This window comes from Poecilia latipinna, unplaced genomic scaffold (genome assembly GCF_001443285.1).
Source record: "Poecilia latipinna isolate Pla-1442-1.1 unplaced genomic scaffold, P_latipinna-1.0 Scaffold345, whole genome shotgun sequence".
Classification (NCBI taxonomy): Eukaryota; Metazoa; Chordata; class Actinopteri; order Cyprinodontiformes; family Poeciliidae; genus Poecilia; species Poecilia latipinna.
Window position 1 is genome coordinate 290449 of NW_015112961.1, and position 24608 is coordinate 315056.

Consider the following 24608-nt stretch of genomic DNA (forward strand, 5'->3'; position numbering starts at 1 on the left):
ATTTAATTAACTGGACCGGAGTTCAGAACAAAGGAACCTCTAGGTCGACTTTTACACTTGCCTATTTTTTCTCTCATACTTACTGCTATAGACACATTGCATGTTATTGTTTACATCCGGACGTGCGCACAACAATGGAGGGGAAAACATGATCCTTTTACATGCCATCCATAGCCACCATGTCGCGGTATAACAATTCTAATTTAAACACCTGCTCTACTGATGATCTGTCAGAGAGGTGGTGTGTGGGTTGTTTTTTCTTTTTAACTGAAACACACCAAATTCTGCAGCACATCTACATGTTAAGGTTGTCAAAGTCAAGCTAGCCTAACTGACCTGCCTCTCTCCCCCTCGCTATTTCTGTTCATTAAAACTTTGACCTGTGAAATGTGATTCCCTTGTTGTTACCATGTTGACAGTCATTGGCAAAGAATTGCATACCTTTTTCTGTTATATATCAAGTGTACTTTTAGGATTTAGTGTGTTGTGCTGACAACATGGCAGCTAAAACCAATGGTAGTCGTTGTCGCCGAGCAGTATTTTTTTTGCCCTCCAGCAGAGAAATGGGGGTGAGATCTTGCACATGTGACATCACACTGCAACATGTCTATATTGTCCCCAGAATACGATGGAGATAAACTTATTACATTTACTTTCACAGCTTGTTTATAGTGTGCACCTTCGTGAAGCATGTAAACGAGCATGTAAAGATGCTGTGATTTACAGGAAGCTTGCGCTTCAAGATGTAGAAAATAATTACCACCCCACCAAGTGGCTTGTGATTTAAGTACCTCCATAATTGAAGGCCACACATCTGTGACACAAACGTCAGGGAATGGCGTAACAGAGTCTAACAAAAAGGAGGAAGGGGTGGTGGTGGGGGGGCTTCACCTCACATGTGGTTAAGTCTGCGTTTGGCCACCTTGCTCTGTGCCAGTAAAGAAACCTGGGGTGAACATGATCCAAGACCCTCTGGATTCCCAAAGAAGAGCAGAGAGCATTGTGCAGTTTGTAACTCAAGACCCCTGACATGAATAGAGCTGGAGGGATAATGACTAATCTGTGATTATCACATTGGGCGCATTGGGCCTTCTGTTGTTTTCCATGGTTTATTTGTTGGTTTTGTTTGCCTGCCCTCATGTTGTTCCATGTTGTATTGTTTTTACCTTCTGTTTTTTTTTGTTCCTCATAAGGTGAACTTTCCGCTTTTTGTCGTAATAGAATGACAAAAAGTAGTGCCTGTGGTCAGTTTGCTTATCCATGTGCCGTCAAGCAGGATGCCGTGCACAAGTGAAACAACATTTAAATTCAGATTATGGGAGAGATAACCAAACTAAAAAGGTAGATATACAGAGTTTCTTTTTAATCAGAGTTTGCGGTACAGTTCATAAACTCAGCATCCACTCTCTCCCTTTTGTAGTTTAAAATGCCTCAGGCATTTTGTCTAGTAGTCTCTCTTTGAAATCATCTCCTATTATCTTCTCATCTCATAAATATTTAATCCAGAGGCATCTGGAAACAGGATATCATGACTTTTACCAAAACAGCTGCCCTTCAACTAACTGAAGTAGAGTCCAAATTTGGCTCAGTTTTCTGTGGGTTTGTCTGAAAACACTCCTCTGTGTGTGTCCTTGACTTCTGTACTGTTTGTTTTCTCATAATATTTTCATTTATGAAACGTAATTGCTCTTCTGCAGTGTTCTGCACACATTTACTTCCCATCATAGATCAAATGAATATGAAGTGGATATGTCAAACCAAGTCTAAGCCATCTTCTTAAATTGTAAAATTAACAAGAACAATTTGTTCCTGCATTTTTCTTCCAATTAATTAGAATTGTTTACTTTTTGTTTAATGTATTACTAAATTTAATCTTTGGATTAATTTTTTTCCCATTGCATCTAAATAGTGGGATCTTTGGAATTAAACAACATTGATCATTTTGTCATATTTGATCCGTTTGTCCCTGACTTTTATTTTGGTTACAAATAAGATTATTTTATGTGAAGTACTTCATGCTGACTAAAACTTTATGAGATAAAGTTATAGCAGGTTTGGTTTGATTAAAGGTCAGACTGTATTTTATTTTATAGTAATCAACTGAATCTGAACCACAAATAACAGTAAAAGGCTTAATACATATTTTTAATAAATGGTATACAGGTAAATTAAATTATACTTAACAACCAAGAGACAAAATTCTCTGCATTGGTTGATTTTTTTGGTTTGATATGGAGTACAATGTCTAAATGGTTTGTTTATTTGGAACTAAATGATGTGCATTCGATCCTATCTGTAACTCTTAATCAATTATGACCAAATACTATTTTACAATCTATGGATGTACTTTTAAAAGCTACTGATATTTTCATCAGTGCTAGGTCTTTGCTCTTATTTATCAAAAAGTATCAAAAATATTCAGTAACCAACCATTAAAAAAATAATTTAATTGATCAATTGAACCTCTGCAGATTAAGCCTGTTTTGGAAAAGCATCAAGTGAGAGAGAGCATCAAGCGCTGTTTGCTATATTCTGTCACCACTTCCCTACTTCACACCTACTCACCAACTTGACTTTTTGTCTGCCTGCCTTGACACTTCAGAGGTGAAACTGCTTCCAGGAGACTTCAAGTCTTGTTTTAAGGAAGGATCTTTATGAATATGGTGGGACCTTGTTTTTAAGGTGTGTGCAGTTGATTCTGAAAAAGAAAATGAAAGGTTCATTGGAGCTGCCAAAAAGAATACAGCCATGCTTGGTTCTGAAACTGTGCTGGAAATAAGTTGTTATTGTTATTGTTGCATTAATGTGGCATTATCATATAGCAGGAACCTTAACATAACATGGATGAACTTCAGTCAGCCATCTTAAATCTTTAGGCTGAATATTTTCTCTGAAAATTTGAATCATATGTTTTATAGTTCTGTCTTTCACCTGAAATAGGAACATCTTAAGTTTTTAAAATGATGCTCATATCACTTGGAAAAGTTTGAGAGACATCATATGGGCTATTTCACAAACCTCAATAACATATAATAGGTCAACTTGTTCCAGTATTAATAAGTAATTAATTATAGATGCATGAATGGATGGGTCAAACTGTCTCGACTAAAACCGCAGTCTCCAAGCATTTAGTTCTTCTGCCGACTCCATCATGTCCCTGGCCCATTTGTCAGAGTTTTATTGACTCAGTACTTCAGCCCCGGGGTCATTTTCAGTCAGGTGGAGTGTCGTTATCTTCTCATTTGAAAGACAATCACATTGAGATTCTATTTGTTGTTTTACGCGTCAGTGGAAGCCTTTCAAAAGCAACAGACTGCTTTTAGTGCGTGTGTCAAACTCTGCACTGCGCCGAGAAGTGCCTGTTGTGTTGCTGTCAGCTTCACCTCCTCCATCCTGAGGCAGCACATCAAAGAAAAGCTTATAAAATGAACTCTTTTATGTATTTATTTATTTATTTTACCTGGTTACCGCATTTCATATCTCACTCCGGTAGTTACTGTAAGGCTGAAATTGTGCCCAGTGTTTGGAGATTTAGTCATCATAGTGAGCGGAAACACCAGATTGGAGGTCCCGACCATCTGTCCTTTCACTGTGGCGATCAATACTGATCACGCGGCAGATGACACTCTTAAAATAGACAAAAGGTGCTTTTTACAGTGTACTTTCATCCTTCTGTTAGAAGACAAGAAAAGGCTAATCTAAATCCATATAAACAGATGTGTTTTAGAAGATGTCCTTTGACTTCTGTCTAGTCAATGAATAGTTACCATGTTTGTGTGTCTTACTTGTACAGTTACTAGTGGTTAAATCACCATAACATAGCACACATAATATGCATTTGACTGAATTAAAATATGAAACCAGACTCTGACCTTTTTCACTGTTTCTGTGCTGCGGATCTGTCGTCAGTGTTAGCTGATGAGAACCAATTCTTCACTTCTTCCTTAAAAAATACAATATTTGATTGTTTACAGTCCATTTTTACTGAGTGTTACTTTCTCAGGTTACCTACATGTAACCATCTGAGGATACTTCTCATAAAAGCTTGGAAAACTCTTGAGTTCTTTGCAGTAAATCGTTAACAGTGTATGTGTGTATATTTTACACACGTGGACCAACATAATTTGCTTCTTTAGCCCCATGAACATACAGTTCGTTTGTTTATTTAGCTTTTGGAACAGGGAGCATATACAGGAATACGGAGATACAGATTTAAATTGTGAATGTTTAATTGTTATCCATTCAGTGAGAGGAAAACAAGATGCATGCATTAAAAAAAAGAAAAATATGCATTTGAGTGTCAACAGCAGCTAACAGAACCTTGACTTTGAGGCTCAGATATGGACAAAAGAACAACGCAGGGCTTTAAGTTGCCAGAATGTCTGCAGAAAGAGAAGCAAAGACAAGACAAGCTAAATGCGATTAAGATATGAATATGATGTGAGGAGGCCACACAGATTCAGGATCTGACTTCCCTAAATCTCACTTGGAAGCCGTTTAAAAGAAAACAGCTGCCTTTGAAGAAACAAGCCTCCAGCCACAGCGGGTTGTAAAAACGTTTCCAGTGTCGGGATTCTGGGCCGATAATGAAGCAGAAAAAAAAGCCTCTGCAGAGATGCAATATTTCTTGAGGCATACTGTAAATGGGAGGGATTATGTTTTAACTCAGATTACTGGTTCCTTAAAACCTGTTTTAAAAGCAAGAATGAAGTAAGCGCCCCGTGATCAAAGCATTATGACTTAGTTCATAACATCGTAAAATGTTCCATGTTGACTTCTTTTCAGACTGGAATGCTTTTTGATTGTTTTTAGAGTATTTGGCCCCTTGCTGTAATACTTCCAGGCTCCCATGGGTATGTGTTGGACAAGGCATCCATTTTAATGATGCATCAGTCATGATTTTAAATGTACTAGCAGCTAAAGAACTATAAAGTGATGCAAATGATCAATGCAGGTTTATTATTAAAGTAGGTATAACGTGGCTTAGTTGTTAAACTGTGTCAGTTTTTCAACTAAATTAACTCTAGAATGAGAACTCAACAAAAACAATTTACAACCCATTTAGGCTCTGCTCAGGCAGCCAGAGGGATGGTCAGATTCTCCTGCTGCGACAGCGCCGCGGTCTGCCACAGATCACTCCGCGATGGGCTGGAACTAGGACTTTAAATTTACAAATTCTGCTTCCACTCTGGATTTGGAATCAAGTAATGTTCTTATGCGTAGACGCTAAACAAATGAATTGAGGAAACATTTATTCTTGCATAGATTTACACAATAAAAGACAAAAGTAGTATGATATTCAATGCAAACTAAATTTATTTACGACAAGCAAATAAGACAGGCTTTGCTCATTCCAGTATTAATAAGTACAGATCCATCCAGTATTGATGGATCTGTTTTCTTCTTACTGAATCTAGCAGAACTCGGCTCTCTTTTCCGCAGCATGTTCTTCTGGGAGGAGTCATCACATGGGACCTATCAGCCAATCAGAGGCGGATCTGAGGTTTCACACCGTAGCCAATGAAACAAGCAGATTCTAATATTTCTTGTAAGACATTATCTAGACTTCCAAGAGAGATCTAATGTGAGCAGTCAAATAATCTTGTTATAATCATAACTCCTGACAGAGATAATTTTCTACATTTATATTTTTAAAGATAGTATCATTCCGTTGCAATCTGTTATAAGCCTTTATGTTAACAGAGAGTACATTAAGAATGATCTGTAGTTTGTAGTGGAAATTTTAGCTGCAGGAATGAAAGATTATTGTAAAATGAGCAGTGCCCAGGCAGGGACATGTCGGTGAAAGGTCAAATTTTGGAGCTCCAGCTCTTTTGACCAGTCTGAAACTTTTAACAGAGCAATAATGAAGAGTACAGTGAAGTTATCTTTGATAACTTTGACAAAATCATATGTTTTTGTGATCTTGGAAAGTAAGTTGTTTTTTGAGGTTAGCTTCATGTCTGTTTAAGTGGGAGGAAACAAACCAACAAGGTGTACGTGTTTGTTGTTGAGTGTCTGTGGTTTATTTTAGAAGATTATAAACTTCTGGCTGGCTTCAGCTTTGTCAGGAAGAGACGGGGAGCTCTTCAGACTTCCTGTCAACAAGAGGAAGTTTGGCCAGATATTGGGGAACTTCAAATCTCAAAATATCACTGACAGAAATTATAATAGGTGCTTCTTGTCACCTGTTTGAAAAAAAAGAAACTGATTCTAATCTCTTTTTTTTTAACTGAGAAGGATGTTTGATTTATGGTAGCAGATGAATGGAAGTAAATTCAACAGCGTGACCTTTTGTGATCATGGCAAATTCCTACTTGCTTTCATGTCCAAACAAATGTCATTTGTGGTGCATTTTTTTTATTTGTATTTTAGTCTGAAAATCCAAATTTTTTTTTTTTTTTTTCCATTATCCTTTTTATTATTTCCATACTCAACCATGCCTGGAAATACTGGTGTGTTTTCTAGGGATCATTTTAGCTTCTTTCCATGCCTACTTTAATTTTTCATTTCCAGTCAAATTACAAATCTATTTTTAATCTGGCTACTATAAACACAGAAAAATAAACTTTTCCTACCTTTTTCCAAATCGGACACCATAATAAACTTTAAGCAGTGTTTAGGAGGGATGTGTTAGTTGTTACTGTAACCAGGGGATGCGAAAACATAAATCAAACCTCCCCCCCCCACCGAGACGAAGAAGACACGTGAAAGGTAAAACTCGCTACATTTACATTTACACGTGCACGAGGGGAAGGAGCGTAAGGGCGCAGTGAAGTGTATGCGAAGGCATCATCGGCGCGTCGCCCCCTCCAGACGGGGTTTTGACGCCCCCTCTGGTGCAGCACCCCTATGCGTTGCATGCGCTGCATACCCACTTTTTGCGCCACTGACTGTAACATAAACTATAGACGCTAATATGAATAAGTTTTACAGGCGGAAACCTTGTGATATCTGTTATCTACTATCCATCTTGTGTGCTGCTAGTTATTTGATAAAGGATTGCCTTAATATTGTTTCCTACTGATAAATCATATTTTCACTCTTTTGTACTGATTTGTTTCAGTGTTGTTCTTAAGGGAGAGCAACTTTCTGGTTCACATTTCTTGTCTTTTCCCTGAAGGCAAATGTTCTGCTGGCACATTGCTGTTTTATTGTGGCAGCTCCATAAAAAAGTTGTTGTGCTTGTGGGAGACCATTTGTAATTGTTTCCAGCAGCATGTTTGGTCCCAAGATTCTTGCAGTTTTTTTGGTTTGCTTTTTGCTTCTAGCTGAGTATCTGGACTAAGATATAATTTGGTTTACTTAAGGTTTTTGCCATACTTGTATGACTGAGGCTAGCGGAACAGAGGAGACTGCGTAAGAATAGGCTGCACGCTTGCTCTGTATTGTGTAGAGGCAGCGTTTACACACAAAGGCACGGCTGAAAATAGCTGGATCACTTAAAGTCCATTTTGCTTTACCACTATGTTGCTGCTTTAGCAAAGAGTCTTTCTTTTTTTCTTTCATTTTAAATTGTTTTGCTCATGAATAGTTTCAGGCTCTTATAAAATGCTACAAAAACATTTAAAGTATGCTAACAGGCCAACGTTATGATGTGCATCCTGCAAAATAAGCCGTGCTTTGTCTAAAAACTGGGACAAAGCACATTGACAGACATTTAAACTTTGGGAGATGTGTGCTTCAAGTGCTTCTCCACAACCCCGAACTCCGGTAAGTGGTGGGAGTTGTGAGGGCTAGTCCACAAAGTTCCCCTTGGCTGCTGAAGCAGAGATAATTGGAGCCAGGTTCGGCCGAGGTTTTGGTATTCACAACCCGGGCCAAGTTTTGGTCTTCACAGCTTCTCTTGCCAGACAGCGCTCGTGTGTGAGCAGAAGCGGTCTGACCAGGCAACATATTTTGACTTACTTTCTGCATGTGAGGAATCCTGACCCACTGTATTCTGATGGTGTTTATTCTTTATGTCTTCTACATGTGGATTATGATGTTTAGGGTAAACGTATGCTGTTAGTGTTGCAGGAGTTGCATTAATCTGTCTGGGTGCCGTGGTTCGGGGGGGTCTTGAGTTCATCCTGCTGGAATAGTGACTCCGTGCTCATCTGATGGAAATGCTCGAGTTTGATGGCAGGAGATTTTATTGACGATTAGAAAAGAAGCATGAAGTACAACTGAAATCTTAGTTTTTAAGTTTACATGTGTTGGTGTAGGCCTGATCTTTTTTGATTTGCCTTGATTATTGTTACTCTTCAGTTCAGCTTGCAGTGCTGTTTTGTTTTGTTTTGTTTTTTAATATAAATTTACACCAAACATTTTATATCTTTTTGGAAAAAGGATAACAGTTAATACCATATTGACTGTACAATACCCACTGCTCTAAGTAGTAAACCTGGAAATTGTTTATTTATTTATATTTTGAATAATACTGTTTTTTAGTATTTCTATATTCACTTGATTTTACTGTGTATATATAGTTTTTCATATTGGTTTTGCTTTTTATACTGCTGTAACAATGTAAATTTCCCCACTGCGGGATTAATAAAGGAATATCTTATCTTATCTTATTAAAACAAATAGAAATTGCTTGTGATGCGGTTTATGATGGTAAATTGGAAGAACACATTACAAAAGTCTTTAAAGCAACACAGCAGATTAGCTATAATATATAAGTTGGTTAAAACATCTGATAATCTGTTAAAACATCATTTAAAAACATGGATACAAACAAAGATTAAGATACCATGTAGATGGGGCTAAAGAGCCACATGAAGCTCTAAATGTGCAGGTTTTAGAAGCATGTTTAATCAAAAAGACTTTTTATACCTAGTATTGTTGTGCAGAATCGTTAGCCCAACTGCAGACTTGTCTGACTTTATCTCATAATGTAGATCCATCTGGTTTTTATTCTTTAAAAGAAGTGTGTATAAAGTATGATTTTCCACATGCTTGTTTAATATGTTAACCATATGTACATGAAGGTTAATATTTTAGATTTTGTTTTATTTGACCTTAATTTATACAAATCAAATCCTATTGAGAACATAAATTCTCATTTTCAAGAGAGATCTGTTCCAACATTATACACTTCAAAGCACTTGGTGTCAATGTATATGCAGCCAAGAGGTCTGGCAATGAAATGCCAGTTTTCTTATGCAAAAGGATTATTTCAAGACATCACATTGTGACATATAGAGTCATGTCGACTTTGACTATTCAACCTCATATGCAACAAACTCTGATCCATTGCATTGACGTCTTCAGCAATTTGAGCTGCAGTTGTGTGATGGAGCATTCAGGTCATCCTTTGCTCCCTAGTTGCATTGGAGATCTCGGCAGCCCATAAACATGTTGCCAGTTTAATATTGATCTTTGCTTAGACTTTTTTTTAGATATTGACCACTGTAAACTATACTGCTCAAAAAAATAAAGGGAACATTTCACTTTAATTTTGTGTGTGGCTCCAAATCCAGGCCTCCATTGGTTAATAAATTTGATTTCCATTGATGATTTTTGTGTGATTTTGTTGTCAGCACATTCAACTTTGTACAGAACAAAGTATTCAATGAGAATATTTCATTCATTCAGATCTAAGATGTGTTATTTGAGTGTTCCCTTTATTTTTTTGAGCAGTGTAGAAACCCCCCAGGAGAGCTACAGGTTTTGACATATTCTGACCCGGTCACTTAGACTGGGTCAGAACATGAACTTGCTCAAATCCCTGCATTTCCTCAACACATGAGCTTTGATGAACTCTCATCTTTAGTACATCGCCAAAGGTTTTCTTTTCTTTTTTTTTTTTTTTTTTAGAAACTTTAGTGTTATCAATGTTCTCTGATGTTGTCCTCCTTAAATTGCTCTGCTATTTCATTATATTTTCCAAGCTCACAAACACTTGTAGGCTGCTAAGATTTTACAATAATCTGAAACTTTGACTAAGACGGAACTTCAGAAAAACGAAGTCCCACTACAGGAAACACCTTCTTGACCTTTTTGTGGGTTGTTGGGGCCCTGCTGATTGTTGTCAGCTGGTGTGCTCTGCACGCCCATCACGCCAAGCCGACCTTCGTCTGTCAACTTGTTCTGTGTTTATGTGTAGCGGTGTAACGTGTAACTAAGTAACGTGTCTACTGACAGGTCGCAGGAAAGAAGTACACCCTTTGGGATGATTTCCTTGTTGAAGGAAGACGTTGCAATCAGCAGGAAATGACCTTGGCAGATCTCATCCAGCATGTGAAGGTACTGCAAGGAAACCCACATTTTTTTACACCCGCTGCTTCAGAATGCACTTTTTATTTGTTTTCCTAAACTTGCTTACCTTCCTGCAATGCACGCAATGTGACAATCACTATTGTTTGAGGCGATCTCCCTGTTTAATTCTGCTTCTGACATTTTCAATATAATTTTCTACATTTTTACATTTTCTACATTGTAGCCAGTAGAAGTTTAGGGAGGAGGCCTGATATGGCTGCTTTCTTTATTTTTCAACTTGAATAGATGCTGTAGAATGGGCTGAGATGGAAAATGGAGATGAATTGAACCAGCAGTGACGTACACAAAAACGCTGTCACTGGCCACATTGTTTAGGTACCATTAGGTTACTGGATCGGACTAAACTTTGCCTTCAGAAGTGCTTTAATTCTTCATGGTCCAAATTCAGAGCTACGCTGAATTGTTTGATACTGGTTAATGCACCTCTGTCCTGACGCTTCAGAATTACACCCCATTTCTTCTCATCTGTCTTCAGCATATTTGTCTGCAGGGATTTCATGTCCGTTGTACATATCATCCTGCTTATGAGCACCTGTCCCCCATACAGAAGTATAAATATTGTTTGCTTTATTTTATGCAGGAAACAAATGGCTTGACCATCTGCAGCTTATTTTATGGAACTGCTATCCTATACAACGGACACAAAGACAGGCTGAAAATGAGGTAGGTCCAGTAAAAATAATTCTGTAAGTTGTCCCCTCAAGGCTGCACTCGCAGCAGTCCAGCACTCAGACCACATCAGAAAAGCAGCGCTCCTTTGTTTGTTTTGGGTCCTAATGGGAGAAGGAGTCGTCGTTTCCGCTGAGCCTGTGAGGACAGACCCTGTTGACCCACAGTCACATGCATCACTGCGCACAGATGACCGAGACGTCTCCTCGGGTTTCTGTTTGTTGTGCACAGGCATTGAAGAGTTAAATTAGAGTGAACTTTTGCATCCTAGAAGCCATGTTGTTTGGGCCTGTTTGGTTCTGTTAGATACCCCTGGGGAGGTGAGTCAGTTATCTGGTGGTGTGAAACGTTTCTAACCCTACACGGTTTGTTTTGATTGTTCCAGGATAGGATAGATGAATAAACCACAGGCAAAATTCACACGCAAGATGTTCCTCTCTAATTTTTTTTGTAAAATTTGACGCTGCTGATTGTTGGCACAGACTTTCTTTTAACTCACAAATGTTGACATTTGAGTCTGTGTGGAGCCGTTGTGGTGGCCAGATTAAGCTCCAGGAAGAGAGGCAGAACGACGACCATGTGGACACCAGGCTTTACTTGATAAATGTCCGCAACAGCAGCCACTTCCTGTGCAGTCGCCCTGCCCTGAGCTTCCTGTGTCGAGTCACTGAAAGTAGAATGAAAAACAGAAAAACTGACAAAAGGTAACTAACAAAGCACAAAATGGAAAGGATGACGTTTCTTGTTATTTAGTCATTGATTGGTAGTACTTTTAATATAACTTGTTATATTATGAAGATGCGAGGCCAAAAAGCAAGAACGTTGTTGAGAAGTTCAATACGGGGATAGGTTATAAAACAACTTTGTGCATCTCACAAACCCCTGATCAGAAAGAGTATGGCACAATGGCAAACAAAATAGCAAACCTACCAACACACAGTGGTCCACCTAAACCTAACAAGCTGTGCAAGGACACAAATGATCAGAAATGCCCTTTCTGAAATAATGGCAAGAAGGAAGCAGTTGTTTCACATGTTGGTCTGTTAACAAAAGAAAATCTGATCCTAAGTTCATCATTTCCATTTGGAAAAAGATTACATTATGCGTGAATGTGTTTTGCAGTGTGTCCGATTTGGTGAAAATGGTGACGAAGAAAGAAATCCCTCCTCATAAGAAGATGTTAGAGTTGATCCCTTCGTTTGATGAAGATGAGGACTGTGAGACAGTACCTACCATCAGGTACATGCTCCTGTGATTGGAAAGACGACAAATAAGGTCTTGCTAATGCGCGGGGGCGTCCTGATCGAGAAATGATTTTACTTAATAAAAAATAGTAATGATAAAAACTGATGTAAAGCCATTTTTAACCAAAGATTGCTATGTGATCTTTTAACAATTAAAGCATTTCCATAAAATTATACCAAATATACAGATACTTCTGTTCTGTACAACAATTTGCATCATTCTTCCGTTTTAATGTTTGATAAAATCAACTTTTTTGATGTTGCTGTTGTCACTTGCTGTTTTTGTGTTGATTTTTAACAGGCATTTTTCTTATGGACTACCTTGTCCTAACTTATGATTTTGAAAAATTTAATCTGATGTTATTAATGATAGACCAATGCACAGTTCCTGCTTCCACCCCTCAAAATAATAGTGGAAGCAACAGAAGACCTCAACTACTTGTTGAGTATACAAGCTTTATTACCAAATCAATTCAACAGGAGTCTTAACAGAAACTGCTACTGAAATATTGTTTTTATTCATTTGTTTCATGTAACGCAGGACTTATAGCATAAGTTCCCTTTTACTTTTTTTTTAATATTTTGGTTTGACTTTTTTGTTGATTCACAATCTCAGCTGGTATACTTGATAAAAATGTGATTATTTGACTCTAGAGGATGTTAGCTGGAGGTTGTGCATAGTTATTGTTTGATCAGGGCTCATAACACTGGGAACAAGTCAGCTGCTTCTAATGGAGATTGTAACCAAATAAATAGTGGAAATATGGTGCATCATTAAATCTAGGTGCTTTTATTATTTATTTACAATTAGTAAGTAATGCAATGTCTCTTTAGTGTTCTGAAAATCTGCCTTTACAGTGCCTTCACAGCAGATGTGAAAAACAGACTTTCCTTTCCATTTTCCCACTGAGATGTTGGATTTTCTTCCTACCCTTTCAAGTAGATCTTTAGGTTCTTTGCTGCCATATTCAAATCTGGTGATTTCTGTGTAGCGGCAGACGGGGTTTTTTTGGGGGGGTAGATGGAAACATCTGGGTATAAACTGGCAGAGGAGTAAGCTGACCCGCTGCTGAGGACACTCTCCCCTCCCAGCCTTTTCTGGAAGGCCTTCATCTGTCCTCAGGCGGCTCGTGTTGGTCCTGCCCTTAAGCTCAGCCTCGCATTGTGTTTCACTCCACACTCTCAAATTAACATGTAGACGCTTTAAAATACATGCACCGCTTTCTGCTTGGATACATTATTAAGATGGAATGTGAATTATTGCCGTGGTAACTCAACCTACACGCTGAAATATCTGCACCGTGTAACAAATCAGAGAAGCGATTTTGTCGCTGAAAGATAATAAAGGCCTCCGTGGTGAACGTGTTGCTTGAGGATTTTTGCTTTTATTCTCCCATAAATATTGAGCACATTGTTCAATAAATATATATCTATATATATATATATATATGAAAAACTTTTATTTATGACATTTTACGAGAACAGTCTGATTTAAATGTGCTTGGACGAGACCGTCACATTCAAATGTATCCAATGATGTCGTTGCATATGATGGGCTGCCGGCTGCCCGTCTTCATGAGTGCAGAGAACCTGTAGAAATCTGTGTCCAGCTGATGCAGGCCTGTGTGAGATTGGTGGAAGAAAGGCTTGAGAGGCTCAAATCCCACAGGACAGGACATCCTCTGAGGAGCCTCCGCTGCTCTTCTCAACCGTGTGCAGTTCGCTGGCTTCGGCCGCAGCTCCACGCCTTTGGACATCCCCGCCAACTTCCGCCGCATGTTGCCAAAAATGTCTCTCGCAAGACGTCGCCCCGAGCTGGGCTTCATCTCGGCTGGTTCTGGCAGATCAGGCAGGTCCATCCAGTTCTTTATGAGGTCGGCGAAGCTGTTGTCCCCCAGAACCAGCGGCTGCCTGTTCCTGCTGCGGCTCAGCAGCGACGTGGTCCAGTCCTCTGTGTCGCTCGCTTCAAAAGAAGTCCAGCGCTCCAAACAGACGTCAGACGTCGACTTTGGCCTGGCACGGCCGGAGGTTCCTCTGTTTGTTCGGACGCAGGCGGAGGAGGAGACTCGCACGTTTCTGGTCCTTCTCAGCACCACACCTTCGTCCTGCCAGGAAGCCTCGGAGAAACCAGAGTCCAAATCCACGCTCTTCTCGCTGGCTGGGGAGCCCCGCGCCAGCCGATCGGGCTCCCGCTGCTCCTCGTTCTCCTCCTCCAGCGGGTTGGCCAGGCAGCAGGCGGAGTCGTAGGTGCTGGCCTCGCTGGCATCAGACACACGGAGGCGCGTGAGCCGCTCCTGCTGCTGCGCTCTCTGTTTGCAGAGCCTTGTCACAGCGAACGACTGGTCACACGGCTCACTCAGCGGCCTCGGTCTGCTGATCTGCTTCAGGTCCTGCAAGGACCTCATCATCGACTGCATTTGGTCCCGGAGGCAGTCGGTGGAGTTTCCCAAACACAGCTGCACGTGGAGAAACAGACAAATACACAATTACACATGCAAAACTTACAAGACGAATTACAACCAGCTTTGCAACCGCAACAGCAGCATTCAGACATGGAACTTTTCCCACATTTCATCATGTTACAACCTCATAGTGTAATAGATTTTATGAAGATTTAATGTGATAACTTAAATCACATTAAATTTATCACATTACAAACTCTTTAAGAGTGCATCATTTAACTCTTCCTAAAGATTAGTTAGATTGGATGTAGATTGTCTGTAATCAGTTTTTTCTAGATTTTGACAGTCTCTTTTAGCCGTCAGGTTTCCTTCCATGGCTGCAGTATATTTAGCTCTATGCATCTTTCCTGTTCCAGCTGAAGAATAAGCATCCCCACAGCATTATACTGCCACTACCATATTAACTGAACAGCGCTCTGTAGAGTTGTCAAAGCTGGGACATCATTCTAGAATAAAGCCCTACTTTACCTCTATCCAGACATGTCTGCCCCTGTTCCTTGGGTTTTTTTTTTTTTTATGTTGCTCGCCAATTATCTCCAACACACAGGTGACTTCTGTAATCATTGATTTTACAGGATTTCATCGACGGATATCAAAGGGATCCAAATACGTAACACTTTCCAATTGTCTAATTATTATAAAGGAAAAAAAAAAGACATCATTTTCTTTCTACTTCTCGGTTCTGTGTTTCTTTATGTTGATCTATCACATAAAAACCCAAAGAAAGGGTGAAGGAAAATGCAGTGTAAATATCCTGTTGTGCTCCTGATAAAGGCAAATCCTGATGTAATTTTCCACAAAACCAGTAGGATTTTTATCAGCTGAGATCACTCGCCAACTTTCTGAACTGGTCCAGCACAGGATGCACATTTTTAAAATGACATTTAAAAATCTCTGCCTCCTAATCTTAAGAGGGGAAGTTTTGAATAAAGTGGAGCAGAATCTGGGCTGCGGCCTGCTGGCTCACACATCCTCCCTGGACTCCTTCAGCCCACAGGATGTCGAGTGCTGTGTTTAATACAGCAGGAAATGACAGCAACCCCATGGAATTACACACAAATCTTGCAGGCACTCGTGTGGATAATCCCCTTTTTTGCAGGTTTCAAATCAATAACCTGATACTTTACAATTCTTTATTTTAACAACAACAAAAATAAATAAATAAATTCTCATCTCAGCACTTGCATCCCCCTGAAGTTGTTTTTCATTTTCCCCTTAAGCATTAAGTTCTGCCTCAGAGTATGGACGCCACAATGCCGCGATGTTATCACAGCTGTGGGTGCTGAACCATTTGGCCCTCAAGTGCAACTTATCAGACATAAGGAGACACCCGCAGGGAACTTTTTTAAAGTCTCCCTGTTCCTCTTGGCTGCTTTCACACAATGGGGAGACGTAACTCAGTTACACGATGCATTTGCCTGGGACACTTCAGTGTGAGTAAACTACAATTTGTGGAGGGAAGCACACAAATCAATGAAGAAAAATTAAATAGGCGAAGCTTCTGGCATTCACTTAGAGCTAAACTCTGCACCTTTTTGTCTAAAAAGAAAAGTGGAAACAGATCAGAGGAAAATAAACTTACCATTTCTAGAGTTGCTGAAGTCTCAATCCACAGTCTGTTTTTTTTTTTTTTTTTTTTTTTTTGTTTTCTGGAAAACACAAAAAAAACGGAAATTTAGCCAAATAACAATAAGATTACTCACTTCCTGAACTTTAACTCAAGCAGAACTTTAGGTCAACCTTACCTTTAAAGTTAACTTGAGCGCAATAAACGGTCCAACACATCCAGGCTGATTCCAGGCGGTGATGTGTCTCCTGGCATCAACTCCTTCCTTTAACACTCATGAAGCTCTGTCACATCAATTTGAGGGCTCCGAACGTTTCTACTGCACCCAATCAGCGCAGAGCACTGACCAAAGCCAGCCAATAGGATGCCGTCTGAAACAACGCAGTCGTGACAACAACTACACCGTGTTACTGAGAGTAAAGTTTAACTTCTGCATCTGCGCAAAAAAGGAATCCAGACTTATAAAGCAATAGATACGTTTTATCATTCGGAATCATGTCATCGCTGTTAACTGTAGTTTATGACACTTTTGCTTTTAATTCTTAGCTTTTATTGGAATTTTTTAACATATTAAGTCATTGTTTTCTGCACAGTGTTGAATTAATTGTAATTGAACATCAAAAGTATTAGTATAAAAAAAAATGTTTGCAGCACTTGAAGCTATGATTTATTAACAAAAACTACAACGCGGACCACTAATTTTCACATCTAATAAAGCTTATGAATTAATATTTTTGTCCGATTTAATTCGGACAAAATGTTGCTTAGAGTAACTTCGCCACTACACTCCACGGCGCCACCTGCTGGATACTTTTCTCTGTCCCTCAACTGTCATTTGAGTAAAAGCAAAGGATTCGTTGAACGTCTTTAATCTAAAACAATTTTGTGTTATAATTCAGTCAAATGAAGTGACGGGTAACATGGTTGTTTGCTTTCAGGGTACCTACATATATTTTTCTGTTCTAAAGTCCAAAATGTTGTGTTTGTAAGTTTTAGACCAAATTTTAGTTTGAAAAATGAATTATTAGCAACTCAAGAACTATGAAACTAAGTTCTAAATATAAAATATTAAATATAAATGTTTACTTTGAATAAAAAAAAACGTTTATTTTTCAGTTATTCAAGCTCAAAAAGCGAAACTCATGTCAGTCATTAGACACACAGTGATATTTATCTCTTGTTAATTTTAATGTTTAAGGCTCACAACGAATGAAAAGCCAAAATGTACTTACCCAAAAAGATCAGTATTACTTTAAAAATGACCCAAAAACAGATTTTGATACAAAAATGTGATGTTAATGATTTACACAGTCGAGGAGAAGGCTGACTTGACAGGTGTCATAATGACTTGGTGACAGGACAAATGTTTTGGTGTAGTCTAGTGGCCAATAACTATAAAAAATATATAATTGTGTCATCTTACTGATATGCCTCAAGGAAACATCCATCCATTATCTAACATGCTTATTTCTTCAACCCTAAAAAGTACAGCATGACTTTAATTTTAAAAGGATTGTAGTTATTTTGTTAAAATCATTACTTAAAATAGATTTTCTTTTTCTCCCTGAAAAAATTTACTGAAATTAGGGGTCAGAGTGTGAGATTGTGTAAGGTTTTTACACATTTTTTTTTTCATTTTTTATTTTTGCAGAGGGCCACAACTTCTCAAATCATTGGCCCAGATTCAAAGATGGAAGAAACAACTTTTACATCCTTTCTTAAAGTATCACATTGAAGCTAAAAGTTAATGTGGTCAAACTTTATTTACATTTACCAAGAGAATCAGAATAATATTAATGAACAACGATCATCCATTTGTCTTTGTGTGGTGTTGCATCATAAATCTCGGATCCCCGTGAACTTGGGTGGAATAAAAATAGCCCTAATTCACACAATGGAGATGGCATGTCTCTAAAGAACAAGTGTAAACAGATATCAAGGCACAAACATATGTTTAAAAAGACTTGGAATGAAAAGACCGACAGAACAATCCTTGTTGGGAACAGACATAACCATTTAAAAGTCTTACATATACCTTAAAAGTGACACATTAACCATTTTCTGATTTTTTTTTTTATTTATTTTTTATTTTTTAAACATGATGCTTTGGGGTTGGTAATCAGTTTATGGGGGGAGATTACAGGCTAATAATCTATGGAGGGTCATGCAGAATGATCCACTATACATGTGTGAATATTGACTCTGTGTAAACAGTGTACAAAAAAAAACATTTATCCTTCATCCAGTTTCTGTTTCCATGCTCAGTTTTCTTCTAAAAAATAATCTCTGTGCAGTTATAAGGGTATTAAAATAAAGTTAACTGAAGTTCATGTGCTTTTTTTTTTAGAAAAAAAAAAAAGTTTTTTGTCAATTGTTTCCTTTTTTCAGCCAATAACAAGACAAAATTTATGAAAAATGAAATGAACCCATCAGAGCATTAAATGGTCAATTAATGATTAAATCCTTCAAAATCTCCCCACTATCCACCACCATTGTGCTGTGATAACATGTCATGTTTTGCATTTCAAACAAAAGCTACAAGGATAATATGTCGTTACAGATCTTATTAAAGTGTCGCAGTTTAAAATTACGATACAAATTGTGTTTTAGGATCAAATATGTGTTTGATTATGATGAATAAAAAACTCCCTACAAAGGGAAATGTGGATGAAGGTGGACGTGGATCGGTGACTGCAGAAGTTCTGACAGGTTCCTCTTTCAAAAACAAAAAACAAACACATCATGGTTTTCATTATGAAAAGCAGGAATCGTCACATGGCTATTGCAGTCTCTCATGCAGTCCGTTTGTGATGGGTGCTGTCCTGCACAAAGAGAAAGTAGAGGCACGTATTTAGACACGTTTACATTAAGTGCACGCATCCGCAGCAAATCAAACTAAAGTTACGGATTTTTATTAACACTACAGACGTTCAAATATGGTGTCTTTAAGTTTGGGTTAGATCAAATTGGTGATGCATGTTTTGCAAATTATGTCTCTTCTTCAAAAAAAAATTGCTGCTGCGTACTATCATAGCAAAATTATTTCCCTCCTGCATTTTTAGAGGCTTGGCAAAAAAAAAAAAGTTCAGTGCATCCATCCAGTGGGTATGGATGCATTTGTAAAGCATAGTATATATTTTTCTCAGAAGGCAGAGACTTTTCTGCAAACCCTTTCATTCTCATGTCTTACCTTTAGAAAAGACCGCAGTCTTTCAGGTTGTTCTTAATAATAACGTCGGTGACAGCGTCGAAGACAAACTGAACGTTCTTGGTGTCAGTGGCACAAGTGAAGTGGGTGTAGATCTCCTTGGTGTCCTTTTTCTTGTTCAGGTCCTCAAACTTGGTCTGGATGTAACTGGCAGCTTCATCAAACTTGTTGGCTCCTGGCAAGCAACAGTTAGAAAAAACATGAATTATCAGAGCTTTGGGGTTTGACGTGCAGCAAGAGGCTGCGAGTGTTAATGATGTGCACCTGTGTATTCGGGGAAGCAGATGGTGAGGGGGCTGCGAGTGATCTTCTCCTCGAAGAGGTCCTTCTTGTTGAGGAAGAGGATGATGGAGGTTTCGGTGAACCACTTGTTGTTGCAGATGGAGTCGAAAAGCTTCATACTCTCATGCATTCGGTTCTAAACAGAAGAAAAGATGGTCATGGTCAACAGTTTCAGCTAGAGCCTAGTACTACCACTAGTGGAGCTTGGGTAGCTTTTAGTAGTGCAAAAAGACATTTTGGGTTAAGCATTCATAAGGTAAGTACAAATTTAAGTGTGATGTAAAGCAAAATAAATGAGTTATTTAATCCAAAAGTGGGTCTTGCTTCAAATTGAAACCTTTTAAAGGGGCGGTGTTATGTATTTTCCAGGCACATAGCGCCATTTTATAGCACAGTCAAGTAATAATCTTACCTTAAGTAGTTGTAAAAAATGCTGTATATATCAAGCATAACTCAAAGGAAATTTGACTTTGCAATTCAAAGCATTAAAACTGGCCTCTGTCTGAGGATCGCTGTCTTGTCCCTCATTGGGTAGGAAATAATGTTTTTTTTTTTTTTTTTTTTGCATGAGAAATCCTTTTTTATTTTAACTTGTATACTATTCTAATATTGTCAGACACAGAATTTGGGGTTTTCATTATGTGTAAACTGTAATCATCAACATTAACTTGAAAAAAAAATATCTTGAAATATGTGTGCTGTGAATCCTTAAAATGTGCCAGTGTCCCTTGTTGAAGTGAATTACTCAAATAAAAGTCCAATGATGTTCTAACGTTTTGAAATGCACCTTTAGAGCAGAACATGATTGCAGCAATGCCTCTGAACTTCCACCAGGGGGCAGGGTTGTTTCATGCAATAATTTAAACGTGAGGATAAACAGAGCAAAGATTTTGTCGAAGTCTTTTTCTTTTCCCAAACCTCTCCAAGTCGCTCAGAAAAAATCTATAAATTTTTTTACTACATACTCACACTTCAGATTAAAGTTCAATGAGCCAATTTTACAACCTGGGATTAGATGTTCTCAGGTTACAATCCAGAGTTCTGCCCATGATGCCTTGCAGTCCAGCAGAGTCTAAGATTGAGCCGACACCAAATAAAGAGTAGGTTTGTAAATCTAGTAGAGACCAGAGGATTGGGGGTTTTCTTACCATCTCTTCATCCTCAGCCAGCACCAGGTCATATGCACTCAGTGCAACACAAAAGATAATGGCTGTTACTCCTTCAAAGCAGTGAATCCACTTCTTTCTCTCTGACCGCTGGCCTCCCACATCAAACATTCTGCAAGGGAAAATTTCGGAGAAAAAAAGGACAAATTGTCTGCTTGTGTAAGATGTGGTTAATACAGAAAAAAAACACTAAAGTGAAGCTTAAGGGAAGAATATCTGTGGGGGACTAAAGGAGGAAGTTAGTCTGATCATGCTTTCTTGAGGTTGCTTTGATAGGAGAAGTGGTGAGGAAGTGGAAATATCCCTATCAGATGTGTGGTAGAAAGAAGGGGATGGAGAAGGGTTACGAGAGACAAAAACTGATTTATATTGAGAGTAAGGCGTTAAATGGAAGAGCTGAGTGTAAAAGTCGATGGCAAAAACTCCTCTTTGTTTAGGACGTTTTGGTCTTATTCTTATGGTTGTTCTGAAGTGTAAACAAAGCTGGTGAAATCTAATAAAACCGTTTGCACAAACCCGTGTAGCCCAACTCCCTTTCCCAGTCTTTGCTGTCTGCGGTGATTGACGGAAAAGGAACCAAACTATAAAAAGCCTGCTTCCTGCTATCGATTGTCTCCGTGTATTATTCAGGGTGAGTACCGAGACTGAGACGATGGGTAAATGTCAGAGTTTATCAGGAGGCTGGTCACACCAGAGACCTTTAGCTGGTGCTGCCGTTTTTATGAATTCACTTCAGCGGCGGACAATCATCGTAAATCAGCAAAATATTGTAGTAACTGTAATATCCTTCTATACCTTTCCCTCCATTCTCCGGTATCTAAACCACTTCCTGTCCTCTATAAGAGGCGTCCCTATACATCCATTACTAACCCACACATAAGTGCTTCACCTGGGTCACAGGATATTTTATGTAAGACCAAAAGCAGAGCGTCATGAAGGACCTACTAAATGTTACCACTCAGTAGAGCTCTTGTTTTATTGAACAAGAGCGACGTGGGCAGAATCAGATTTATTTACTCTGCTCTGAGAGCGATAATGATGGTTGAGCTTTTAATTTCTGTCATAATTTGGCTTTTAAGTAGTGGAGTTGCCCATTTTACACCGCCACTTCTAATGCTATTAATAACAGGACCGTCATATTTTCTGACCAAATGTGTAAACAGTGTGCACACTCTCAATCACACAAATACAGCAAAAGTATTCATACTCTATTGGCGAACTGCAGTGCATTTGATCTGAATTTTTTATTATTTTACTTTGACTCAAAGTAGTTTGCTTTATTGTGAATTTGTCAGCAAAAATATACCTGAATAAAGTCCAGTGTAACCATTTGCATAAGCCGACTCAAAAATCAGTTAGGAGCTATAGTTGTGTAAATCTAAACTGAAATATTTTGAAACATAAAGAAGCATATGACACAATTCCAATCTGAGGTGGAGGAAAAACATCTGAGGGTATCTTGTGTGTGTGTGTGTGTGTGTGTGTGTGTGTGTGTGTGTGTGTGTGTGTACATTCTCTACATCACCAACCCCATGATTAAACATGGGGGTGGTAACATTGCAATATGAGGGATGTTTTTCTACAGTTGGGGCAGGAAAGCTGGTCGGAGCTGATAGGAAGATGGATGGTGCTAAATACAGGCCAATTGTTGAATAAATCCTATTATAGGATGCAAACCATAAGAGAATTGGGCGGCGGTTCCCTATAAAGCAGAACAACAGCGCTTAAAATAAAGCTAGAGTTGGAAAGGGTAAGTCAAAGCAATTTTTTTGATGTATTAGAATGTGTTGGTCAAAGTCCAAATCTGATGCCAACTGAAAATATGTGGCAAAAAGGATGAAATATCTGTTTACAGAGACTCAAAGAACAGGCAAGCATTTCAGTCTCCGAAGATACACCAAGAGACCTACCGGCTGCAACCGATAGAAAATGTGTGGAGAAGACAACTACAGTTCACAAAATTCACATTTTCATTTCCCCTTTTAAATTACTTTGGAAACTCTGTATCAGTTTCCTTTCACTTCACAAATTCGGACTACTTGGTTCTGGTATAGAATCCCAATAAAATCTATCAAAATTTGTGTTTATGTTTATCACTTTGGATGATAGACTCGATGATGATGACAGAATCAGGTGCATTTGATCAGCAACACGTGGCTGCAACAAATCCTCTCAACTACAAAGTTCCCCAAAGTGTGTCAATCTGCTTTTATAATCTGAGAAGCACTGTGTCATTATTGATTTTGTCTGTCTTTTTTTGCATCCACCAATCAGGTCACTGTGCTATGATCTTACTTGAAGTGCAATTCCTTGAAGGTGAAGTGAGTCTCAACGATGCCGGTTGTCTTAACCCGAGTGCGTAGCACATCCTGCTGGGTGGGGATGTAATCTGCTTTTGCTATCCTCTCCAGATCATTCAGGTAACTAAGAGACAAAAACAGCGATCAGGAGCTCAACACAATTTCTAACACATGAGGCAAAGCAAAAAAAAAAACAAAAAAAAAAACAATACATGCAGGCTTACGTGGTGAACAACACAGAGGGCAATAAGTTCAATTAGGCTGCAATCCAAAGCTCCCTGAAAGATCTAACTTGTTAGCAAGACTTGAGTGCTTTTGTACACATTTGTACACATGAATGTGCAGCTACAGCGTTGTATTGAATAAAACGTATTTCTCATGTTAAGACTCCATTGCACTGGTTGCTGATCTGCAACTTTATCTTCTTGCTAGTTCATTGCGGTGATGCTGCAATAGAAACAAAGAGATGCGTCTTCCGGACAGATTTTACTCCGTTCACAGAACACCTGAACATGCGGGAAAAAAAAACAACAAAAACAAACAAACAAAAAGTCTTTATTCCTTCACATGTGCTGCAAATCAACACAATTAATTAGTAGAACAATCCATATCAGTTTTACTTTTAAATCCATCCATCTTGGTGCAGTCTCTCAACATCAGTCTAGGCTTTATGCATACATTTTGCATTGAGTGTTTTGTTGTCTGAGTGCAGCAGTATGTGCAGAATTGATTGTGCAGCCTTCTCTCCAGCTGCTTGTTGCTGCTAATGGTTTTCATGCTCTAACGGGTCACTTTGTGAGTCTTGTAGAAGACGAGGCTCTGCACAAAAAAATGCAGCTCTGACTCATTCATTCACACACATTGCTAACATTTAGCTCACTAACCAACAACACACAAATAATGATACATATTGCAGCTGCCTCTCAAGTCTAGACGAGATTTCTCAGGGGGAAGAATTGTGGCCTTATATGTACAAATGGTGTATCTGACATGCTGAAATGAAATGTCAACCGTGAAGTAGAAATTTTAACATACGGACTGAGGGTTTCATTAGTCAATTGTGAACAGTCCTCTCATTTGTAAATCTACTTAAAACGTGTTTTTGTGACATTTTAGGAACAGTTACAATCATTGTTATGCTTGTGAAAAGATAGTATACAAACATCATCATCTTGCATTATGAGGCAAGACAGACTGAAAAGCAAAAATCAGAGATTTTTCATGGTGATAAAAAGGTCATTTGCTATTTGTCTTGTAAATATTGTGAATGGCATGTTATGATGATCCATGTAATAATCGCCATCATTTTGTGATACTCTGTTATTTGACAGAAATAAGAAATAACATTATATATATATATATATATATATATATATATATATATATATATATATATATATATATATATACAAACTATATATTTTTTTTTTTTATTTTTTTTTTT

General features: G+C 38.4%; 3 protein-coding genes across 4 annotated transcripts in view; 1 reads left to right on the top strand and 2 right to left on the bottom strand.

Moving 5' to 3' along the window:
- Positions 1-13536, top strand: part of uba7 (ubiquitin-like modifier activating enzyme 7) — a 34291-nt gene extending 20755 nt beyond the window's left edge. For both annotated transcript variants that reach the window (XM_015035703.1, XM_015035702.1), the window contains 3 exons: positions 10132-10233; positions 10847-10929; positions 12058-13536. In XM_015035703.1, coding sequence (XP_014891189.1) covers positions 10132-10233; positions 10847-10929; positions 12058-12190 — 318 coding nt within the window. In that variant the 3' untranslated portion in view covers positions 12191-13536. The remainder of the gene's footprint in view (positions 1-10131; positions 10234-10846; positions 10930-12057) is intronic.
- Positions 13537-13544: 8 nt separating this feature from the next.
- On the bottom strand, positions 13545-18197 carry inka1b (inka box actin regulator 1b). Its single transcript, XM_015035705.1, is given in 4 exon segments — positions 13545-14635; positions 16224-16256; positions 16259-16290; positions 16387-18197. Coding segments are annotated over 4 exon segments (1041 nt in total). The 5' UTR covers positions 16427-18197; the 3' UTR covers positions 13545-13699.
- Positions 18198-18291: 94 nt separating this feature from the next.
- The window catches only part of gnai2b (guanine nucleotide binding protein (G protein), alpha inhibiting activity polypeptide 2b), a 46397-nt gene continuing 40080 nt past the window's right edge, over positions 18292-24608 (bottom strand). The window contains exons 5-9 of the mRNA XM_015035704.1: positions 23160-23288; positions 20847-20976; positions 19681-19834; positions 19399-19591; positions 18292-19030 (exon numbers count right to left, since the gene is read on the bottom strand). Of these exons, the coding sequence (XP_014891190.1) occupies positions 19401-19591; positions 19681-19834; positions 20847-20976; positions 23160-23288 (604 nt within the window). The 3' untranslated portion in view covers positions 18292-19030; positions 19399-19400. The remainder of the gene's footprint in view (positions 19031-19398; positions 19592-19680; positions 19835-20846; positions 20977-23159; positions 23289-24608) is intronic.